Below are 22,089 nucleotides of genomic sequence, written 5' to 3'. Positions count from 1 at the left end.
TTTTGTATTCTCGTTTCTAAGAAAGCTTGGTAATTAAGCAATTTTCCAAAAAAAACTTTTATCCCCTGTTTTTGCTTCTTATCCCATGTTCGATGCACAAGGTGCAGTCTCCTGTGATAGTGTGATTATATCACTTGGTATTGGAGAATGGATTTGGAAATTGAAAAGGAGGAAATGATAGATTTTCTGTGATAAGACAAGATAGATTTTCTGTGATAAAACTAGAAAGGCTGATGGGTTTGTGTCCGGATCTATGGTAACAAAGAAATGGTCAAAATGTGATATTACTTTCCAATGATTGATGTGCCAATTTTTGACTATTTGTCAATAAAACCGGGGAAAAAACCTGGGAAAAGAGGTGAAGATGGCTAAATAAACAGGTTCTCACTACTTCGTTCCCTTATTAGACCAAAAAATAAATTAAGTGGCTAAATAGGTAAACTCTAAAAACATTATAGAGCCTAAATGTCATTTTCCCATTTTTATATTATACACAAGTTTTAAAAAAATCTGCAGAAAAGTCTCATCATTTTAGAAAAATTTACGATTTGATATCATTTCCTGATGAGCAGGTTAAAAAGAGCTAAAGTGACCAGTTTTTTATGTTTTTCTATTTAAAAAGTAAAAAAGTCAAGATTTTTCTATTTAAAAAATAAAATTTAAGACTTTATTAAGAAAAATTGAGATTTTCTATTTAAAAGGTTTTTTTTGTTTTAAAAACAAAATATAAAACTTTATTAAAAATTTTCCAAAAATATAAGGACTTTCCTAGATATTTTTTCCTTCAATTCAAACCTATTTTACTTGTTTATTTTATATTTGTATTTTAACTTTGAGTGTAGACTAAAGGCCAAAGAAAATATCATAACTAGAAGACAATTTTTGCAATTTTCTAAAAGAAAACTAATAATAGTAATAAATAAGTGTTGACTCTTTCTCTTTACACCTGTAACTCACATGCTAAGTTCATCCATAATCAATGATATAGTCATTACTCAAAAAAAGCACTAAACCAGAGACACACCAACCATGTGGCCAACCGATAAATATGAGACGATTTAATTACGTATTAAACAAACATTCTAATTATCTAATTCACACGAATAAAAACCAAAAACCAATTTCAAATTCAAAATCAACACCATAACGTAAACCAAATTATTCAAAATAAATCTCAATAAACGTTTTCATACGAATAATATTTACACCTAAAAGCGGTGGTCGTCTCTCAAACCCAAAATGTAACAATCGGTCAATCGCAGAGCAACAGTCAACGCCCATCGCCATTGATCTAACCATTCTATAGCTTCAAGAAACAATATAGACAAATAGGTAAAAACGATTATACTAAAGTATAAAGAAAGACACAACCCAGTAATCTCCACCCAAAAATCACTCTAAGGGTAGCGCTTCCATGAATTATCTTCACGGTTGTTCCTGAATGCACAGCAACCAATCGAGTAAACGATAATGAGGAACACGAGGAAGATGACGTTGAGTACAGCAACCTTCTTCCAATCGCTCTTTATGTTGTCGAGTAATCCAGCCTTGCATGATTGGCAGTTGAAACAGAGGTTGTTTGGATCGTTGTCCCAAGCATTACAGTCAGGGTTGCCGGAGGTCGTCGGAGTTTTGGTCCAGTTGGTCGGAGTTACGTAAGTGAAACCGCAGTCGTTCGAGGGCTTGCAGCATCCAGACTACAGCACAGATCAAACAATTAAAATCAATTAAAAAAACGATTCTACAGCTCCAATATTTATCAATTCCACAAAATCATGTTACTGTAAACCAATCTCAGATCTAAAAGATGAAGAAATTATGAAAGGATACGATGGGATTTTATTGATTGATACCTGAATAGAAGAGAGATGTCTGGTGTAGAAAACGTCAACTGGAGTATTGTCAGATCCGTCATCAATCAAGCTCTTGCAAACCATGCTATCTTCTAAACAACTCTTGATCTTATTCCAGTTTTTGTCACTGTTAACCCGCTTCTGTAACCAACTCGAATAATCTCCTAAACGGTACTCCTTGTATCCTCTACCGGATACCGTGTTTCCGGCGCCCTTGTTGGTGACGACGAACGCGAAGATCGTGAAGCAGAAAAGTAGAACGATGAGTAGAAACATGACGAGTAGGTAAACCCATAAGAGCCAGGACACGCGACAACACGCGCCGATGAGTCCGGCGAGTGAGACGATCATGAGGAAGACGCCGAGTGCGATGACTGGTCTATCGAGGAATCGTTCGCATTCGGAGGTTCCTTGACGTGAAAGCCAAATACCGCCGGCCAAGATGGGGATTGAGAGGAGGAATGTTACGAAATTGAGGATGCCAACTAAGTTGTTGCTTATACGCACCATGGTTGCTTGATTTTTCTATTGATCTTTTGAAAAGTGTATAGACTTTTTGGGGATTTTGGTTTGATGAACTGATGAAAAGATGAAGAAAAGGTGAAAATTTCGAAAGCGAAAAGGGGGATTCTTATGAGAATATTTTAGAGATGGAATATCGAGGATAGAAAGGAACGCAACGGCGTTTGCTGATAAAAAAAAGGCTAGCTGGGCTGGGTTTTTGTACTCTCGGTGTAAGGGATAATTTTACAAACGCAACCCCTGGGTATCACAATTATGCAAAATAATCCCTTATATTTAGGGTTTTTACGGGTTCAAATATAATCTAATGTTTTGGATAAATTCAATGAAATTTATACATAATAAGTTGGATACCGACCAATTTAATTTATTATTCAAGTCGATCAAATCAATTTTGATTTAATAAAACGTTATATAAGATCAATTTTATATGTTAGAATATATGAGACTTTGATTGATTTGTTATAATGATAATATATTTAGTTTCTTAAAAAGATAGTGACATGATCTTATAAATCGTGTTGTTAAATTTTATTAAGGTTGTATTTCATTCTTTCCGTATATGATTCAAATGCAAAGAACCTTTTGTAACCTAAGCTTACATATAATATGTTGTGTGTATACATGAGTGGAAGCATGTATGATTCATTAGGATGATGTGTTGAGGATGACTTTACCGTAGCCGTTGGTTAAAGCAAAGGATAGCAACAAGATTTTTATACATCAAGAACAACCTACTTATTTTGAAAGGAAATTTTTATATGATAGTAATAAGGACATATTTGTTGTGTAGATTAGAATGTTGGCTCACTGATATGGGGCATGAGAAAAAGATGGGAGTCACAAAATTAATGATGTTACTATAGTTTTATAGTAGAACACTATTGGACATGATGTTGAACATGACTAGCATAAACACTTTTAAGTATTTTGGATTCAATGTCTTAAAGGTGAGAAACACTTTTTTTATTTTTTATTTTTTTTATTTTGAAGGTTTCCAATTGCTAGTGACTGCCTGAATTAGGTATTTTAAGTATTTTGGATTTTTTTACTCCTCTTAACTTTATATAAATAGCTCGTGTATTATGCATGTCATCGTTTGATCACACTCAACAAAATACTCTACTATCTTTCATGTTTTCAGTATCTTATATATTGAATATATGGTGAGTGTCATGCTTAAAGCATGATGCAAAAATTATGGTAACTATTTAGTCCCTGGACTCAAATTCGACTTTAAGACGCCATGCCATTTAAATATATCCAACAAAAGTCCAAGATAACAATAATTAAATGATAAGATGTTTAAAAGTAGTTTGTGTTTTGGTTTTTTATGTTTATAATCATACTTGATGTTAACCTAACCGCTTTACAAATTCGGTTCAACAAAGTCATCAATTAAAATATAAAAGGGCAAGTAAAGTTGCTCTTAATGTGATGTATTTAAAATTGAAACCAAATTTTGAATTGCATGACGTTTAAGAGTACTTTTACTTACCATTTGGTATTTTTGTTGATAACATTGCTTTGTTAAAACGACTATCGGTTGATAAAGTTTGTTCAAAAGACATCAAACCAAATACAAAAGAATAAGTAAAACTACTATCTAACATGGTGCATATATATTGTAGAAAATTTTCTAATGCATCGTGTTTAAGGATAGTTCTAATCACTCTTTTTGTATTTTGGTTGGAAGCATTAGTAATTTAAATGTGTAAAACAGTTCATTCGATTTCTTAAAATAGTTTTTATTATATATTGTTTTTATTTTCTTGTATTTATAATCAAATATAATATATATTTTCCTGGATTGAGTATTCATTTGTTTCATTTTTCGTTGAAATTTGTTTGATTGAATATTTTTGGTCTATTTAATCATGGGGGAACTATATTTATAAATTATAGCTATCCTAAACTTATCATAACTTCTTTTGTAGAAAACAAAATATTAGTTGGATGATGAAAATGGATCTACATAAGGATGTGTTTTATCATAATGAAAATTAAGAGGGTGGATTTAGTTATATGGGTAAAAGTTAGGGGTTTGTTTAATGATATATTGATGAATAGAAGAAGATCTTTTTGTGCAGACGGTTGTAGATAGAGATAGATGGATGGATGGGTTACGTCACGCGCATACGCGTAGAGTGAATGCGGGTATCTGTTTGGAAGCTTCGCGTTTCAAACTCCACATGTATAAGTCGTAGGTATTTCGAAAACGCCATTTTTCTCAACCCCAAAGACCTTTTCTTTTTTGCTTTGTAGACCATGTTTATATTATCTTATATTCAACAAATAGAAAATTAAATAAATGTAGTTAAATAGAGGGCAATATAAAATAATAAAATATTACAAATTTGTGGTGGTAAATTGTTGAAAGATTATAATCTACGAATTAATGAAATAAAAAACACCGTGCTCTTTTGCAAAGTTAGTTATAATCGATATAGGATGTGATAATACAGAATAATCTAAAATGATAAAAAGATTAGAAGTTTGTTATGGTTTATTGTTTAAAGATTATAATGAAAGAATAAATAAAATAATCTAGATATGATAATACATAATAGTAAAAAATAAAAAAGTATTAATTTAAAATGTTAAAATTAAAATACTAAGGTCTTTCGTGTGTGAATTGTGTTATACCATTTTAAAGTAATGAATTTCTGTTTTTCCTTTTTAATATATTTTGGCAAACGTAACCCTTTTATTTTTAAGTTTTTAACTAGGAACTATTGTTTCATAGAATTAGAGATGAGATTTAGAACCGGAACCGTTAGAACCGGAATATGTAGAATTGGGTCCGGTTCCGGGTTTAAAAATTGGCGGGTAATCGGGTTTGGGTCCATTGGGTCCGGGTAAACCGGGTATAAAAATCGGAACCAGTTTTTGGAACCGGAACCACTTTTAGGGCTGGAACCGGTTTTTGTGAAACATTTAAAAGATGCATATTTTATTCGTTTCAACTCCAAGACATACAGTTTTTTCCAACATGTAGTTTAGAGTTTGTACATGACTTTAGACTATAAATTTGTCATTTTTAGTTTTATATTCATTGATTTACAGTCCTCCAAAGTCGAGATATCAAAGTTGGAAGTTTTTAGTTTTTCAGTTTTTTTTGTATTCGGTGAAAGTTTTAAAACATGCATATCTAATTCGTTTGAAGGTTTTTTCCAACTTCTAGTTTACAGTTTTTACATGTGTTTAGACTATAATTTTGTCATTTTTGGTTTAACATTCATTGATTTACAGTCCACCGAAGTCGGGATATTAAAACTGAAAATTTTCAACTTTTCAGCTATTTGTTTTTGTACTTTGTATTATGTGAAAATATTAACACAAGCATATCTCATTCGTTTAAAGTTAGATTGACACGCGGGTTTTTCCAGAGTGTATTTTAGAGTTTGTACATGATTTTAGACTATAATTTTGTTAATTTTGGTTTCGTAGTCAATGAGTTACAGTCCCCCAAAGTCGGGATATCAATATGAAAATTTTCAAAGTTCAACCCACTAAGTAGTAAGTAATTACCAAAAAATTCTGGTTTTTCCGGGTTTTCCGGTTCTAAACTCACTTTATCCGGTTCCAACCTACCCACTTTGATGTTTTCGGGTTTTCCGGTTCTAGACCCACTTTACCCGGAACCATACCCGGAACCGAACCGGAATTGGTTCCTATATACCGGTCCCGGTTCCGGAATTGGTTCCTATATACCGGTCCGGTTCCGGTTCTATAAAATCCCGTTAACCGGGTCCGGGTCCGGGTCCGGGTTTGGACTCACTTTCATCCCTACATAGAATCGGAAAGTCTACCTTAAGCTGAAAAATGAAAGTTAAATACTTTAAATAAATTGTTTTGAAATTTTTATATTTCTTGGGAAAAAATTACACATCGTAAAAGAAATATCGATTTTTTCATTTAATGGAATCTTTAATTTAATCTGATTCTCAAATGAAATAAATAATAGAATAAAAAGAATGATAGAATTTAGTTTCATATAGCTTTCCAACCAAGTAGTAATAAAATAAAAATCTAGATTTTAGTAATGTTAGATACTAACAAATGTTACAAAACCAAAAATGATTACAACCAAAGGCATAAGTAGATAATCCAAAATAGTAGCCTAACAAGGTTTGAATTCTGGCTCCATTCTTTACAAACACATGGATTTAAGGATCAAGTTCTAGCAAGGTTTGAATTCTACATCCACTCTTTACAAACACATATGGATTTAAGGATCAAGTTCAGTGAAGGTGATTTATATTTGTAAAAGAATATGTTTTATTGTAACCACTTATATACAAACTTATTTTAATCATCAAATGCCATCAACCTTTTTCTACAAACAAACTTCACAAAACCTTGTTTTTTTTTTACATATTTTTCTTAAATTAGAGGTTCTTTTATTTATTCCTTAAAACTAAACAAAATCCAAATCGAAAAATGAATCGCCGCAAACCGAAACCGAACCAAAATCGCCGGTTTTGAGTTTAGAATTTTCAAAATTTGAAAATTCTGATTTGGGTTCTGTTTGCACATTAAAAAAACATTCTGTTGAAAATGAACCAACCAATACATGGGTTATTGGGTTTTAACCTTAAATCCATCAATTGGTGAGGGGGTCTGCTGGATTCTCTTCAGACGATACCCTCTTAACGACGAGGTGACCTTCTTCTACTCTATGTCTAATGAAATGGTATTTTCTGTCGATATGTCTTAATCTGCCATGATCTCTTGGTTCATTCGTTAAGGAAACCGCCCCTTCATTATCGTAGAAAAATCTCCATTGGCTCCTTGATAGCCGGAACAACTCCAAGGTCTTCGATAAAGTTCTTCAACCATATAACCTCCTTCGATGCTTCGTTTGCTGCTATGTACTCTGATTCACAGGTAGAATCAACCACTGTCTCTTGTTTGGAACTTTTCCAGGTTACCGCTCATCCATTAAGGGTAACACCCAACCAGATTGAGAACAAAAGTTGTCTATGTCTATTTGAAAGTTGGCGTCACTATACCCAGTTACTCTTAAGTCATCACTGCCACCAAGCACTAGTACCTAGTCCTTAGTTCTTCGCAGATACCTGAGAATATTCTTGACCGCTATCCAATGAGCTCTACCATGGATTCCCCTGATAACGACTAACCATGTTCAAAGCGAAAGCCACATCATGGTGAGTACATGTTATATCATACATAATAGATCCAACGGCGGAAGCATATGGAACTCTACTCATTTTTGCTATCTCTGCATCGGTACTCGGACTCTGAGTCTTACTCAGTTTGGTATTACTCTATATTGCTAATTCTCCCTTCTTGGAATTCTCCATTCTAAAATGTTTAGTACCTTATCCAATTATGTACTTTGACTAAGTCCAATTAGCCTTTTACTCATATCTCTAAAAATCCTTATCCCTAGAATATAAGCAGCCTCTCTCAGATCCTTCATAGTGAAACACATTCCAAGCCAAGACTTAACTTCTTGCAAAGTTGGAATGTCGTTTCCTATTAGAAGTATGCCATTAAAATATAATACCAGGAAGGTCACTATACTCCCATTAGCTTTAACATGTACACAAGATTCATCCTCACTTATAGAGAATCCAAATTCTTTAACTTTTTCATCAAATCGAAGATTCTATATGTGAGAAGCTTGTTTCAATCCATAGATTGGTTTCTCAATCTTACACACTCTATTGGGGTACTTAGCATCCACAAAACCCTCTAGATAACTCATGTAAACATCTTCAGCCAACTTCCCATTAAGGAAAGTGGTTTTGACATCCATTAACCAAATTTCATTGTCATGAAACGCAGCTATGACTAACATCACCCTAATATATTTAATCTTAGATACTGGTGAGAAGGTCTCATCATAGTCAACCCTTGGGGTTTGAGTAAATCCTTTCGCAACCTGCCGAGCCTTGAAAGTGTGCACCTTTCCATCCATGTCAGTCTTCTTCTTGAAGATCCATTTTCACCCAAATGTCTTACGACCTAGTACATTGTCAACCAAATTCCAAACTTGGTTGTCATACATGGACTTGATCTCGTTGTCCATTGTCTCTTTCCACTTGGCAGACTCAGGGACAGCCATTGCTTCCTTGTAGTTAGAAGGTTCATCTAAATTTACTAGTGTACTATCACTGATAAATGTATCACCAATTGTAGTAATACGGAAACCATAAAACTCAAGTGGCATTCTAACTCTACTGGAACGCCTAAGAGGTAGTGACTCGTCAATCGGTTCAACTAGAATTTCTTCCTCATGTTGAGCGCTAGCATTTTCAAAAGTTCCTTCATTGTTTAAATCTTGAATTTCTTTAAGATCAATTATATTCGTGTTGTCCTCTTTGCATATGTGTTCTCTCTCGCAAAAGACTCCCCTTTGTGCTACGAATACCACATTCTCACTAGGTCTGTAGAAAAATATCCAGAGGTCTTTTGTGGGTAGCCGATGAAAATACATCTCTTACTTCGAGGTTCAAGCTTGTCATGAGTCTCTTGTCTAGTGAAAACATCACAGCCCCAAACCTTGATATGTGTTAACGAGGGAACTTTCCATGTCCACATATCATAAGGTGCTTTGGCAACCTTCTTTGTTGGGACAAGATTAAGAATGTGGGTGGTAGTCTCTAAGGCATACCCCCAGAAAGAGAATTGAAGTGAAGCTCGACTCATCATGGAGCGAACCATGTCCAACAAGGTCCGATTACGCCTCTCAGCCACACCATTAAGTTGTGGTGCTCTAGGAGGAGTCAATTGTGAAACTATTCCACATTCCTTGAGGTAGTCCTGGAATTCGATATTAAGATACTCATTGCCTCTATTGAATCTAAGCATCTTTGTCTTCCTGCCCAATTGATTCTCGACTTCTTGTTTAAACTCTTTGAACTTTTCAAAGGTTTTTGACTTATGCTTGATTAAGTAGATATAGCCATATCTGCTATAATAATCAGTAAAAGTCACATAAAATCGATTTGCATCCCTTGTGGTGGATCTGAAGGGACCACACACATATGTTTGTATAAGATCCAACGATCCTTCACCTATTTCACAAGAACCAATGAAAGGTGATTTTGTCATCTTTCCAAGTAAATAAGACTCGCACGTATCATCTAACCTTAAGTCAAATGTTTCCAACACTCCATCCTTTTGGAGTTGGGCGATGCATTTCTTGTTAACATATCCAAGACGACAATGCTTAAGCATGCTTTGTCTATACCATTAGACGAATCAATCTGAAATACACTATTGCCTAAATTTTCTACACACATCACAATTTCATGCACACCATCACAAGGTAAAGCTTCAAAATAAAACACACTATTTTTATAAGCAGAAATAGCACCATTCTTATCATCAAAAGAATATCTAAAACCTTGTATGAACAATGCATGAAAAGAAATAATGTTTCGTGTCATTTCTGACAAGTAGCAACAGTTCATCAAATCTAAACTAACACCATTACTAAGCACTAAGTTATAAAATCCAATCTTGGTAACAAGTGAATATCTCCTATTGCCCATGATCAAGTTCATCCTTCCATGCTCCAGATCCTCATTTCTTCTTAGCCTTGCAAATTAGAAAAAATGTGGAAACCACATCATGTATCAAAGACCCAAGATTGAGAATATGATGAGTTTTTAGATAAGATAGTGTACATACCTGCCAAGGTTGGCTTCACCTTGCCATCCTTGATATCCTGCAAATATTTCGGGCAACTTCGTTTCCAATGCCCCATGTCATTGCAGCAAAAGCAAGTGGCCTCCTTTGGATTGGAAACAGGGGGGAGCATCGGAACTGGACTTTCCTTTGGGTCCACTACTAGACGACCCAACATGGGACTTGCCCTTCCAGTTCATCATGGGAGGACCTTTCTTTTTTCTCCCTGGACCAATGGCTAGAACAGGAGAAACAATAGGAGTGGAGGAAACACATTTTCCCTTCATTCCCGCTTTAGCTATTCGCAAGAGTTATGCAATTGTTATAAAGTAGTTTCGTTGTTGTTCAAATGATAGGTCAATATGAACTGATCATAACAATTTGGCAGAGAGTCAACACTATGTCGATTGCCAACACTTCATCAAAATTCACATTCGGTTTGATGAGCCTATCTATGTATCGTTGCATTATTGAAACATGGTTTCTTACAAACCCACCATCCTTCATCCTGCACACCATAAGGGACTTTACCACCTCGTACTTTTCTTAACGAGCTCACTTATGGTACTTTTTCATAAGTTCATTGTTCATCTCGTACAGCCAATAATCCTCATAGTGTCTTTGCAATTCTAGAGTCATTGTAGCCACCATGATGCAAGCAACTTTTGTTGCATCCTTGTAGTGTTTCTCGTAGGCGGCTACTTCTTCAGGAGTGACCTTCGTTTCATCGATCTCATCGAGTAGTTTCTCGAGGACATACTCCAAAACAAAGCGACATTTCGATATTGCGCATCCAGTCATTGTAGTTGGTGCCATCCAATTGCACCATTGCACAAATGTTCAATAGGGAGAAGTTGTTGTTGTTGTTGCTGTTGGAAAAGGAACTAGAAGCATCGTGTCACAACTCGAAAATTTTGACTCAGCAAAGCGTAAACCCAAACATAGTGCAAGCGAAACCACAGTGAAATCCTTGTTGCATTTTATCATCTATAGCCTTAGGGTTTGTTTAAAAAGTTAACAAAGAGGTATGAATTGAAAACTTAAGCTAAATTAGGGTGTTGTAAATGAAAATAGGTTGAAAGACTAAGGGTTTAAAACACAAATAACCCCCATTAAATAAGTATTCACCAAGAAATCAATGCATTAAAGGAGTTTACGCCCAAGTATGCCATGCATGTATGGTTCACGGTTTGGAATAAGGATCAAAGAGGAGTTCACGGCCAAATCAAGTGTATGGTGTTCATGGTTGAAGGTTTTAATTTCACAAAGGTGTTTACGGTTTGGCAAATCCGTAAACCCCTTATTCTTTTTGATTCAAGACCGTAAACACCCCCTCCCCCCCCCCTTCTAGAAGCCATAGGCCGTAAACCACCCCTATATATATGTATTATGGCGAAAACACTTTCATTTCACACATTTTTCATCCGTAAACACTCCCAAAATCCTCTCAATCTTCATCCGTGAACAACTCCATTTCCTTTCAATCTTCAAGAGATTACGCCCAGAATCTTCAAACCTTCGTATTTCTCCACCAAGAACATTCAACCCTCATTCAAATCTTCAAATCTTCATAATTTTCAAGATCTAACCGTGAACTTATTTATCTCCAACCGTAAACCCATTTTTGCCATCCGAAAACTCCATTTCCTCATTTCCAAACAATTCCAATTTAATTGTAAGTCTTTCTTATAATTAAATTATTATTTAACACATTATTTAAATTAATTTATAATTAATTTAAATACGACGTCGAATATAATTATTTTAGGAGAACATTATTCGCACATACGCTTACCCGGGGATCGTCTCTGCAACTCGCTAATTCAAGTTAACGCACATTTAAGGTGAGTTCATACCCCTACGTTTTCACTATTTTTCCAATGTTTTAAGGGGGGTGGGGGAATACAAGTAAAACACAAAATAATTATGGGTTAACTTTCAAAAGATTTCAAACAGTTTTAATGCATATCAAGTCGTTTCAACTGATTCAAACTATTTTAAATTGTACTTCAAACTACTGCAAACGTTTTATACTTTTATTTCCCAAAGTACATCTTTACATATATGCCTTCTGCATATATGCATAAAGTTTTAACCCTTTTGTAACATGTCGAGCAAAAGAGTACCTATCTCATCAATTTATAGTGTTATTCAAACTGTTAAATTACTAAGACTTTCATTGAATACCAGACATACATTTAAGCTATAATACGTATACTTTGTGAACCAATACACTATTTTACTAAGTTTATGAAACATACAATAACATACGTACAAACTACTAAAAGTATAGTTTGGGGAAAATGCAACATGATTTTACAAAATTCAAGGACACTACACAGAAACAAGTATATAAACTATAATAGGTACAGTTTATGGAACACTACTCTATTTCACTACTACAACGATACACTACTAAAATAATTACTTAAGTATATTATTTTACACTACAAAGTAATACATACATTTTCAATTCCAAGAGAACACTAACACTACACGTAAACTAGTTAATACAGGGTTGTGTGACACTACTTCTGGTACCCACCAGAGTACAAGTTCAAATCCTATAAATTATTACCAAAGTCTCCCAGATGGAGACCATGAGATTTGAGTATAGATCTATATGAGACTGACAACCCCACACCGAAACTGCTAGCTACAGTTAGGCAGGCATGCCTGGGGGTGACAAATGTCATAAATTATTGACGCCTGAAGAACGTCGTAGAGGCCACTAGGTCATATTAGCATGGTTATATGAAACTCACAATGGTATAAACAAGGTTTACGGGATTAACACTGCTTCAAAGATTTTATTTTAATATTATATCTTCTCTTCACTACTTTCCTAGTACAATACACTTACATTTTAGGAAATCATTCATACAAATGTTTTGATAATTAATCAAACTACAGTACACTATTTTACACTACTTCTGGTGGATTCCAGGCACTATTACAGACACTACAATACACTACTTTACACTACATCTGGTGGATTCCAAGCACTATTACAAACACTAAGGATACTACATACACTACTACAGTATAAATGTTACTATTGGCACTACTGAAGTTCACTATTTTCTAGCACCAAGTACACTGATATAATTTACAATCTAAGTACAAGTATAACCAGGATCATTAAATACAAGTACATTTTACTACTTTTTTTTGTACAAAACATACTTTTTCGAAAGAACATTTAACTAAGGGCATACATACAAATAGAGTTCCATACATAAACAACTGTAATACATCACTTTTATAAGTACGAATCAGCAGACCATACATATCATTACAATAAAAAAATATAGGATTTTCTGGGAGAACAAATTAAGGTTTTCAAGGAACAAAGAACATACTTTCCAAAAACAAATGCTTATGAACTCACCAACTTTAATGTTGACACTTTCAAAACCACTTGTATTCTCAGGTCACTAGTGGACAGGTACACATATAGGGTTCTAGATGACGGAGCATAGTCGTTTCTAGTCTCGTGTTGCTATTTACTTTTGGAGTCAATCATATGTGATTCAAATACAATTTAAAGACTATATTATTAATACAATGGATGTTGTTATTTTGATTACTATGATTTAATTGTTGTGATACTATACATGATGTCCTCCTCCCCCGAACGTTTCCGTCATTCCGGTTTGGGGGTGTGACACATCAGTAGTAGTAGACATCTGATAGAGTAGAAAGTTTTAGTTAGATAATAACAATCCTCAATATAAAACCCAAATAAAATATCAAGGCTAGAATCCAACTAAATAATTTACAACTTAAAAAAGGGATGTCGTAATCTAATTGCAAATGATGTAAAGGTAGGTAAATAACGATTTACCAATTTCACCATCAAAAACAAAATTTGAATGAATTAAGTTTTGAATGAAATTTCTAGATCTTTTAAGAATCATTGAACTTTTCAATGACATGTTTAATCTCGATTATGCTCTTCCATTTGTGACTGAGATACCGATGATCACAAACAAGATGTGAATAACCATGCAAATTAACTTGGTACTCCCGATGTCATTTATCATCTCATTTTAATGTGTCGGTTATCCATACACGCTACATTAATAAATAATAATTTACGAGACACCCATTGCTACTCTTTAATAGTCCTTGTTGGTGTGTCGATTAACCACACATGCTCTAATAACGACCAATAAAGTGCAATGTGCAATTTCATGGATTAGCATACAAATTCATATTTCTCCATGGGGAGCATCGATCCTCTTCATGAGGAAGAAAGACAGTTCGCACCGGATGTGCATTGATTATAGGGAGCTGAACAAGTTGATGGTGAAGAACCGTTGGCCACTTCCGAGGATTGATGACCTATTTGATTAGTTACAGGGTGCGTCTTGATTCTCCAAGATAGATATGAGGTTGGGATATCATCAGGTCCGGGTCAGAGAGGAGGACGTGGAGAAAACCGCGTTTTGGACTCGTTATGGTCATTACGAGTTCGTGGTGATGCAATTTAGGCTCACCAATGCACCAGCATTATTCATGGACCTGATGAATCGGGTCTGTAGACCGATGCTTGATCGCTCGGTCATAGTGTTTATTGATGATATCTTGTTATATTCCAAGACCCGAGAGTAGCACGAGGAGCACCTCAGGGAGTTATTGGGGATTTTGAGACGAGAACGGTTGTACACTAAGCTCTCAAAGTGTGAGTTTTGGTTACGATAGGTCCAATTCCTCGGGCATCTCGTTAACCAGGAGGGGATTCTGGTCGATCCAGCCAAAATCGAGGAAGTCATGCAGTGTGATGTGCCGAGATCTCCCTCGGATATTAGGAGTTTTCTGGGATTAGCTAGGTACTACCGGAGATTCATTTGGGATTTCTCCAAGATTGCAATACTCCTCACTCGTCTGTCGAGGAAAGGGGTGGATTTTCTGTGGGGCCCTGAGCAACAGAGGGCATTTGAGACCCTCCGTCAGCGGTAGTGCGAGGCTCCAATATTGACCCTCCAAGAGGGAGTTAAGGATTTTGTAGTATTTTGTGATGCATCCATCACAGGCCTGGGGGCGATCCTCATTCATACAGGACATGCGATAGCCTACGCGTCGCGGCAGCTGAAGCCGTATGAGATGAGATATCCTACTCATGATTTAGAGCTGGGAGCAGTGGTGTTTGCTCTCAAGATATGGAGACATTACCTATATGGGGTCCGTTGTACCATATACACGGATCACAAGAGCTCGAGACATATCATGGACCAGCCGAACCTGAACATGAGGCAGTGCATGTGGTTAGACGTAGTCAATGACTACAATTGCGAGATCCTTTACCATCCCAGTAAAGCGAATGTGGTTGCGGACGCCTTAAGCCGCAAGTCTGTTGGGTCTTCCATCCCAGCAACATGTATGAGGATAGCAATGGATTCTCCGCTTGTGAGTCTAATCAGAGATGCTCAGGTTGAGGGCATACGACCTGAGAACTAGAAAATGGAGAGAATCAGGGGTGAGAACACCCGATTTGTGCAGGATAGTTGGGGATTATTGACCCGATGCGGATGAGTATGGGTTCTGATGTTTGGTGGGGTCAGACAGACAGTCATGGAGGAGGCTCATAAGTCTCATTTCTCTATTCACCCGGGGGCCACCAATATGTATAGAGACCTGATTTTGAGTTATTGGTGGCCATGTATGAAGCGGGAAATCGTTTGGTACGTCGAGAGGTGCTTGACCTGTAGGATCTGACATGTAATGTCCCAAAATTTCATAGGTATTTCCAAACCCTCTTCTATCATTACTTTTTCAATTATAGTCCTTGGGTTTGAGAATGAAGAGCCAGGATAAATTTAAGGGCCAAACTTGCAAATTAGGCCAAAAGAGAGTATGACGCACGTACTTAAGCATTCGATGAGCGTATTAGGGTCCGCCCTAGTACGCTGGGTGTAACGCCTGTGTTTCCGGGCTTGCCGTTCTTAGCAATATAATAGTCTAGGTTAACCTTTGTAACCCGTTTTGAAATAATAAGATTGTATTATTTGAGTATTATGTGTTTTGTGCTTAATTGCTTAATTATGTGGTCTGATTAATTAAGAATAAAAATAAGCGTCAAAATTTAAGTGTAAAATAAACTTAATATCTTTGGTTAATGTTGTAGTAGTCGAAACGAGGTTTCCGAATATATATAGAACGCCCAAATCTGACTTCGTATGAGGAAGTTATGATTTATCGAAGTTCCGGCTTAGCGGTGTGCAGCCCAAAATACTCGATTTGAGATCGAGCGGTTTTTAGCCGAAGCAATCTAAATGAGAATCGAAGATCTCGTTGTTGGTATCGAAGCGATAAAAAGTTAGGCGAGAACGGACGGCAAACGAAGAAGTTATGAATTTATAACGAAAGTTTCTGTCGCGGCCTATTAAAAATAATTAATAAAAATAAAGTCAAAATTAGCCGACGGAGTCTAAACGAAAGTCGTAGAGCATGGTCTCACCTTTCCGTGGATATAAAGAACGTCGAAAACGGAGTTCGTATGAAGAAGTTATGAATTTCCGAAGTTTATTAATCATTTTGTATTTAAATTTAAATCAAAATTCGGAAGCTTTATCCGAAGGAGTCACCGATCTGATCCGAGGTACGCCCCGCGTACTCGAGTACGCCCTGCGTACTCCGAGGGATGTCGACACTCGCACTCGAGCACTTCGGATACGTAAGCAATGACGTTTTGGGCAGTACGCCCCGCGTAACGCAGTACGCCCCGCGTACTCCGAGGTTCCAGCCTCTATATAAAGGATCCGAAGACAGCCTCATTTCTTGTTCATTTTCTTCTCTTCTCTCTAGTCTTTTGCATCGTTTTTCGTGCCGAAGCTACCCCGAAGCCCCGGTATCATACTCTAGCCCTGAGGCAAGTCCCGAGATCCCGAAGATCCCGAGAAGCGCGGTTCCCGAGTCGAAGCTCTGCCCGCGAGAAGTTCGATTTTCGAGGAGATCTTCCAGATCTGCTGTGGATTACTACTTCTATAAGCCGTAGTGCTGTCGGATCATCTTCTGATCAGGTGAGTGTGTAGTTATTTCTTCTAATACAATAATACGAAGTATTTTATATAAAAATACGTGCTATGTGTATATATTTGGTTGTGTTATGTGTGAATGAGTATTCACTCTCTTCTATCTTATAGATCTGCTTATTTCTTTATGAGATATGTGTTATGTGTGTGTGCCTCATCTGTTACGTGACATATGTGTTGATTAAAGCATGCTATACAGGTTTTCTTTAAACTACGTATGAAAATATATATTTTTATCTACTAATATGTTGGGTAGAACATGGGTAGATAGTTGGTGTGTAATAAACAGATGAGAGGCCTCGATGTTGTTGTTGTTGTTGATCTAGTTATTCAGCGGAGTATGGATAACGACCACGGACTCTTTCTAGACAGTCCAGTGGAACACTAGCAGGTTCATAACCTGTAGGTGTTGTGAACGATGTGTTCACCGGTGTACTCTATCCCCCTCATGGTTGCCTTTAGGATATCTATTGTTGAGGAAACCCCTTCGCAGTGATGTCCGTCCCGATGAAAATCCTAGATTAGGTCCCTTGAGATAGTTGTTTTAGGGACGTAAAGTGAGGATAACGGGAATGGGTAATCGGGATAGTGATTGGTTGGTGAAATTAAATATAACTTATTTATTGTGGGTTGAAAACCCTATATGCTCACCAGGCTCCCAAGCCTGACCCACTCAGTTTTATTTGTATTACAGGAAGTGGCACAAGGGCGTAAGATGGATGGATCATCTTGTTGTTTTGTTTACAAGTCTGTATATGTATATATTTGTTGAATGACTTGTAATGTTTATCGTTTATGCTTTATGGTCTGTATCGGAACATGACATCCCGAGTTTTGATTATATAATGAAATGCATCTCTTGATGAAATGCTTTGATAAATATTATTTTATCATGTTTTGTTTTGGGAACAAATTCCGCAACTCTTTCAAATAAAAAGGATTTACTCTGAAAATATTTAAAAGCATAAATGAAAAATCGGTCTTTTCTGGCCGAGATTTTGGGGATGTCACAGTTGGTATCAGAGCATTAGTTTAAGCGAACTAGGAATTTGTAGGATTTCTAGACTTAAACTTAGAATGCTAAGTGGAATTTTGAGATGTGTGTCTGTTGGATTTTTGGACACGAGCACTAGTTTATTTTAGGAAAGTTGCCTAAAATGCTTTTATGTGCTAAAAGTTATATGTTGCCATATATGATATTATTTGTTCGGATCTACGGTTTGTTGCCAACCGGATCTGAAGGTTTATGTGTTTAGGATTCTAAGCGTATGTATACGATATTAGAACTAGCATGTAGTCGTTTGGAGTAATAAGGTGAAATTATTCGGTGTGTAGATCAAAAATGGTGAGAACAAGGAGTGGCGTTGGAAACGCAGATGAAAACAGGAATCAACTGCCAGTGATTGAGCAAATACCTGTTGTAGCAGCAGCACTAGAACCAATAACAATGGCTGCGGTGCAAGCCATGATTCGGGCTATGCTAGCCGAACAAAGGGAGGAGATGCGACAAATGTTGCATAATAATAGGGATGAACCTATCATACCTATTGAGGAACCGGAATTGATTCCCGAGCAATCGGAGGAAGGGGACAATAGTCGCATGGTGAGTCAAGTTGGGACTCAAGAGGAACGAAGGAACGATTCGGAAAGGAGAAACAACAAGGATGGGCGTATGTACAAGAATTTCTTGGGCGCCAAACCGCCAAGTCTTTCTGGAAGCCCAAAGCCTGTTGAGATAATGGATTGGATCTCCGAAATGGAGATGGTATTTGAAAGTTGTGACTGTAGCAACAAGCAGAAGACCGTCTTTGCAGTTAGACAACTGAAGACTGGGGTCTTGAGTTGGTGGAAGTTGTTGGCAGATACTATGCCACGAGGAGAAGCCCTGAAAATGTCATGGGAGGAGTTCTTGGAACAGCTGAGGGTGCAGTATTGTTCAGAGATAGATCTGATTGATCTGAACAATGAGTTCCAAAACTTAAAGAAGGGGAAGATGAGCATAGATGACTATGCTACGGCATTTACTGAGAAGATGAAGTTGTTTCCGTACCTAGTGCCAACGGAACTCTCCAAGATTGAGAGGTTTGCTAACGGACTGCCTGCTGACTTTGGTCCGACAGTCAAAATGGCAACCACTCTGAAAACGGCTGTACGTGCAGCTAAGAATGTGGAGGCCCAGCAGAAGGAAAAGGGTCTGGAAAGAATCGATGTTGGTGAGAAGAGGAAGTTCGATGGAACTTCAGGGTCCAACAAGAAAAACAAGTTCTCGAAGTCTGGTTCGAGGGGAGGTGGAGGTGAAGCGAAATGGTGCGACAAATGTAAGAAGAAGCATCATGGAAGATGTGAGGTGGCGAACACATGCTACAAGTGTGGAAAGCCAGGGCACTATGCCAATGAGTGTACCCTCACAAAGAAAGTTTGCTATGGTTGTGGTGAGGAGGGTCATATGTCGAGGGACTGCCCGAAGAAGAAGGAGGCAGCTAGACCCAACATTCCGCCAAAGCCAAAGGCGAGAGCATTCCAGATGACACTGGAAGCTGCTAAAGATGAAGCTGATGTCGCTTCAGGTACCTTTCTCGTTAACGAATTGCCTGCCCAAATTTTATTTGATTCTGGAGCCAACTACTCCTTTATATCGCATGAATTTGGTAGAAAGCTAGCTTTGCCTGTTGTTGGACTAGATAATGCTTTATTAGTCGAAGTTGCTAGTGGCAAGTTTGTACCTGTTAGCTATCGCATGAAAAACATCTTAATTGATCTGAATGGGAATAAGTTCCACGAGGAATTATTGCCTATCGAACTTAATGGTTTCGACATCGTATTGGGAATGGATTGGCTTAGCGCCAACGACGCCGAAATTTTATGCAAGAAGAAAATAGTCAAAGTAAACCCGCCTGGGAAAGATTCGTTTATGGTGTATGGAGATAAACGCAGAGTGAATTCTGGAATCATTTCTCTAATGAAAGCCAGAAAGTGTTTGACTAAGGGATGTACATCATATTTAGCATTTGTGATTGATGCTAAGAAGGAAAAGAAGGTGATGCAGAATATTCCAGTGGTGTGTGATTATCCGGAAGTATTTCCCGAAGATCTTCCTGGATTACCGCCTGATAGACAAGTGGAATTCCGTATTGACTTGTTGCCAGGAACGACGCCAATTGCAAAAGCACCTTATCGATTAGCACCGACGGAGATGAAGGAACTAATGATGCAACTTCAGGAGTTATTGGACAACGGTTTCATTAGACCTAGTTCATCGCCCTGGGGAGCTCCGGTGTTATTTGTAAAGAAGAAAGATGGAAGTATGAGAATGTGCATCGATTACAGAGAGCTGAACAAGGCAACAATAAAGAATAGATATCCGTTGCCGAGGATTGATGACCTGTTTGATCAATTGCAAGGTTCGAGCTATTTCTCGAAGATCGATCTTAGGTCAGGATATCATCAGCTAAAAGTAAGAGAGCAAGATATCGAGAAGACTGCATTTAGAACTAGATATGGACACTACGAGTTCTTGGTTATGTCGTTTGGACTAACCAATGCTCCAGCAGCGTTCATGGATTTGATGAATAGGGTTTGTAACCCGTTCCTTGATAAATCCGTGATAGTATTCATAGACGACATTCTGATTTACTCGAAAAGCCAGGAGGAGCATGGCAGACACTTGCGAGAAGTGTTAGAAGTCTTGAAGAAGGAGAAGCTGTATGCTAAGTTCTCCAAATGTGATTTTTGGATTCGTGAAGTCCAATTCTTGGGTCACGTGGTCAACCAAGAAGGGATAATGGTTGATCCAGCGAAGATCGAAGCTGTGACGAAGTGGGAACAACCGAAAAGTCCCACGGAGATTCGAAGCTTTTTAGGATTAGCCGGATATTACCGAAGGTTTATCCAAGGCTTTTCTTCGATCGCTAGTCCATTGTCAGCTTTGACCCACAAAGGAGCTACTTATGCTTGGGGCGAGAAGCATAAGGAAGCATTTGAGACGCTAAAGGAGAAGCTATGCGAGGCACCGATACTTTCTCTACCCGATGGAGTTGAAGACTTCGCTGTCTATAGCGATGCGTCTGGGGTTGGTTTGGGTTGTGTTTTGACCCAAAGAGAAAAGGTGATAGCATATGCGTCTCGACAGCTAAAAGAGCATGAAAAGAACTACCCGACTCATGATTTGGAGTTGGCAGCGGTAGTTTTCGCTCTGAAAATATGGAGGCATTACCTCTATGGCACGAAGTGCAAACTTTTCACTGATCATAAGAGTCTCCAATACCTCTTTAATCAGAAAGAATTGAATATGAGGCAACGACGCTGGCTAGAATTACTTAAAGACTATGACTGCGAGATACTTTACCACCCCGATAAAGCTAATGTTGTTGCTGATGCTCTCAGTCGGAAAGTCAATCCCGAAAGGAAAAGGCCAAGAGCGTTGAGAATTGAAGTTGTCTCAACTATTTTGGAAAGTATAAAGAAAGCTCAGAGCGAAGCTTCTGAGAAGAATGACAGAAAGGAGGAACGTTTGGGCAAAACGTTGGTGTTCGGTGTAAACAGTCATGGACTGAAGGTGTTCCAAGATCGGATTTGGATACCTAAGACAGGAGGAGTCAGAGATCTTCTGATGGAAGAAGCTCACAAGACCATGTACTCGATTCATCCGGGTAGCACTAAAATGTACAGGGACCTGAAACCCTACTACTGGTGGCCGACGATGAAGCTTGATGTTGCAAAGTATGTGGCCGAGTGTGTGACTTGTGCGAGAGTCAAGACACAACATCAGAAACCGTACGGGAGTTTAGAACCTTTGCCTGTGCCTATGGGTAAGTGGGAAGACATTGCTATGGATTTTGTCACTAAACTGCCCAGAACAAAGAATGGTCACGACATGATTTGGGTGGTCGTTGATCGATTCACTAAGAGTGCGCATTTCATAGCGGCCAGGGAGAAATGGTCTATGGAGAAGCTTGCGAATTCTTACGTGAAGGAAATTGTGAGGCTTCACGGTGTTCCGTTAACGATTGTATCGG

At 37.5% G+C, this 22,089-nt stretch overlaps 1 protein-coding gene across 1 annotated transcript; it reads right to left on the bottom strand.

Moving 5' to 3' along the window:
- Positions 1-1,149: 1,149 nt before the first annotated feature.
- Positions 1,150-2,511, bottom strand: LOC145066561 (tetraspanin-8-like). The gene is made up of 2 exons (XM_079013853.1): positions 1,854-2,511; positions 1,150-1,697 (listed from the first exon to the last, which is right to left on the bottom strand). Exons 1-2 carry the CDS (start codon positions 2,361-2,363, stop codon positions 1,398-1,400), a joined length of 810 nt encoding a protein of 269 aa, XP_078869979.1. The 5' UTR covers positions 2,364-2,511; the 3' UTR covers positions 1,150-1,397.
- Positions 2,512-22,089: the final 19,578 nt, after the last annotated feature.

Source organism: Lactuca serriola, chromosome 8 (assembly GCF_051521515.1).
Source record: "Lactuca serriola cultivar US96UC23 chromosome 8, Lser_US96UC23_V15, whole genome shotgun sequence".
Lineage (NCBI taxonomy): Eukaryota > Viridiplantae > Streptophyta > Magnoliopsida > Asterales > Asteraceae > Lactuca > Lactuca serriola.
Note: the sequence above shows the minus strand (reverse complement) of the source record. Positions and strands in the feature narration are given on the sequence as shown.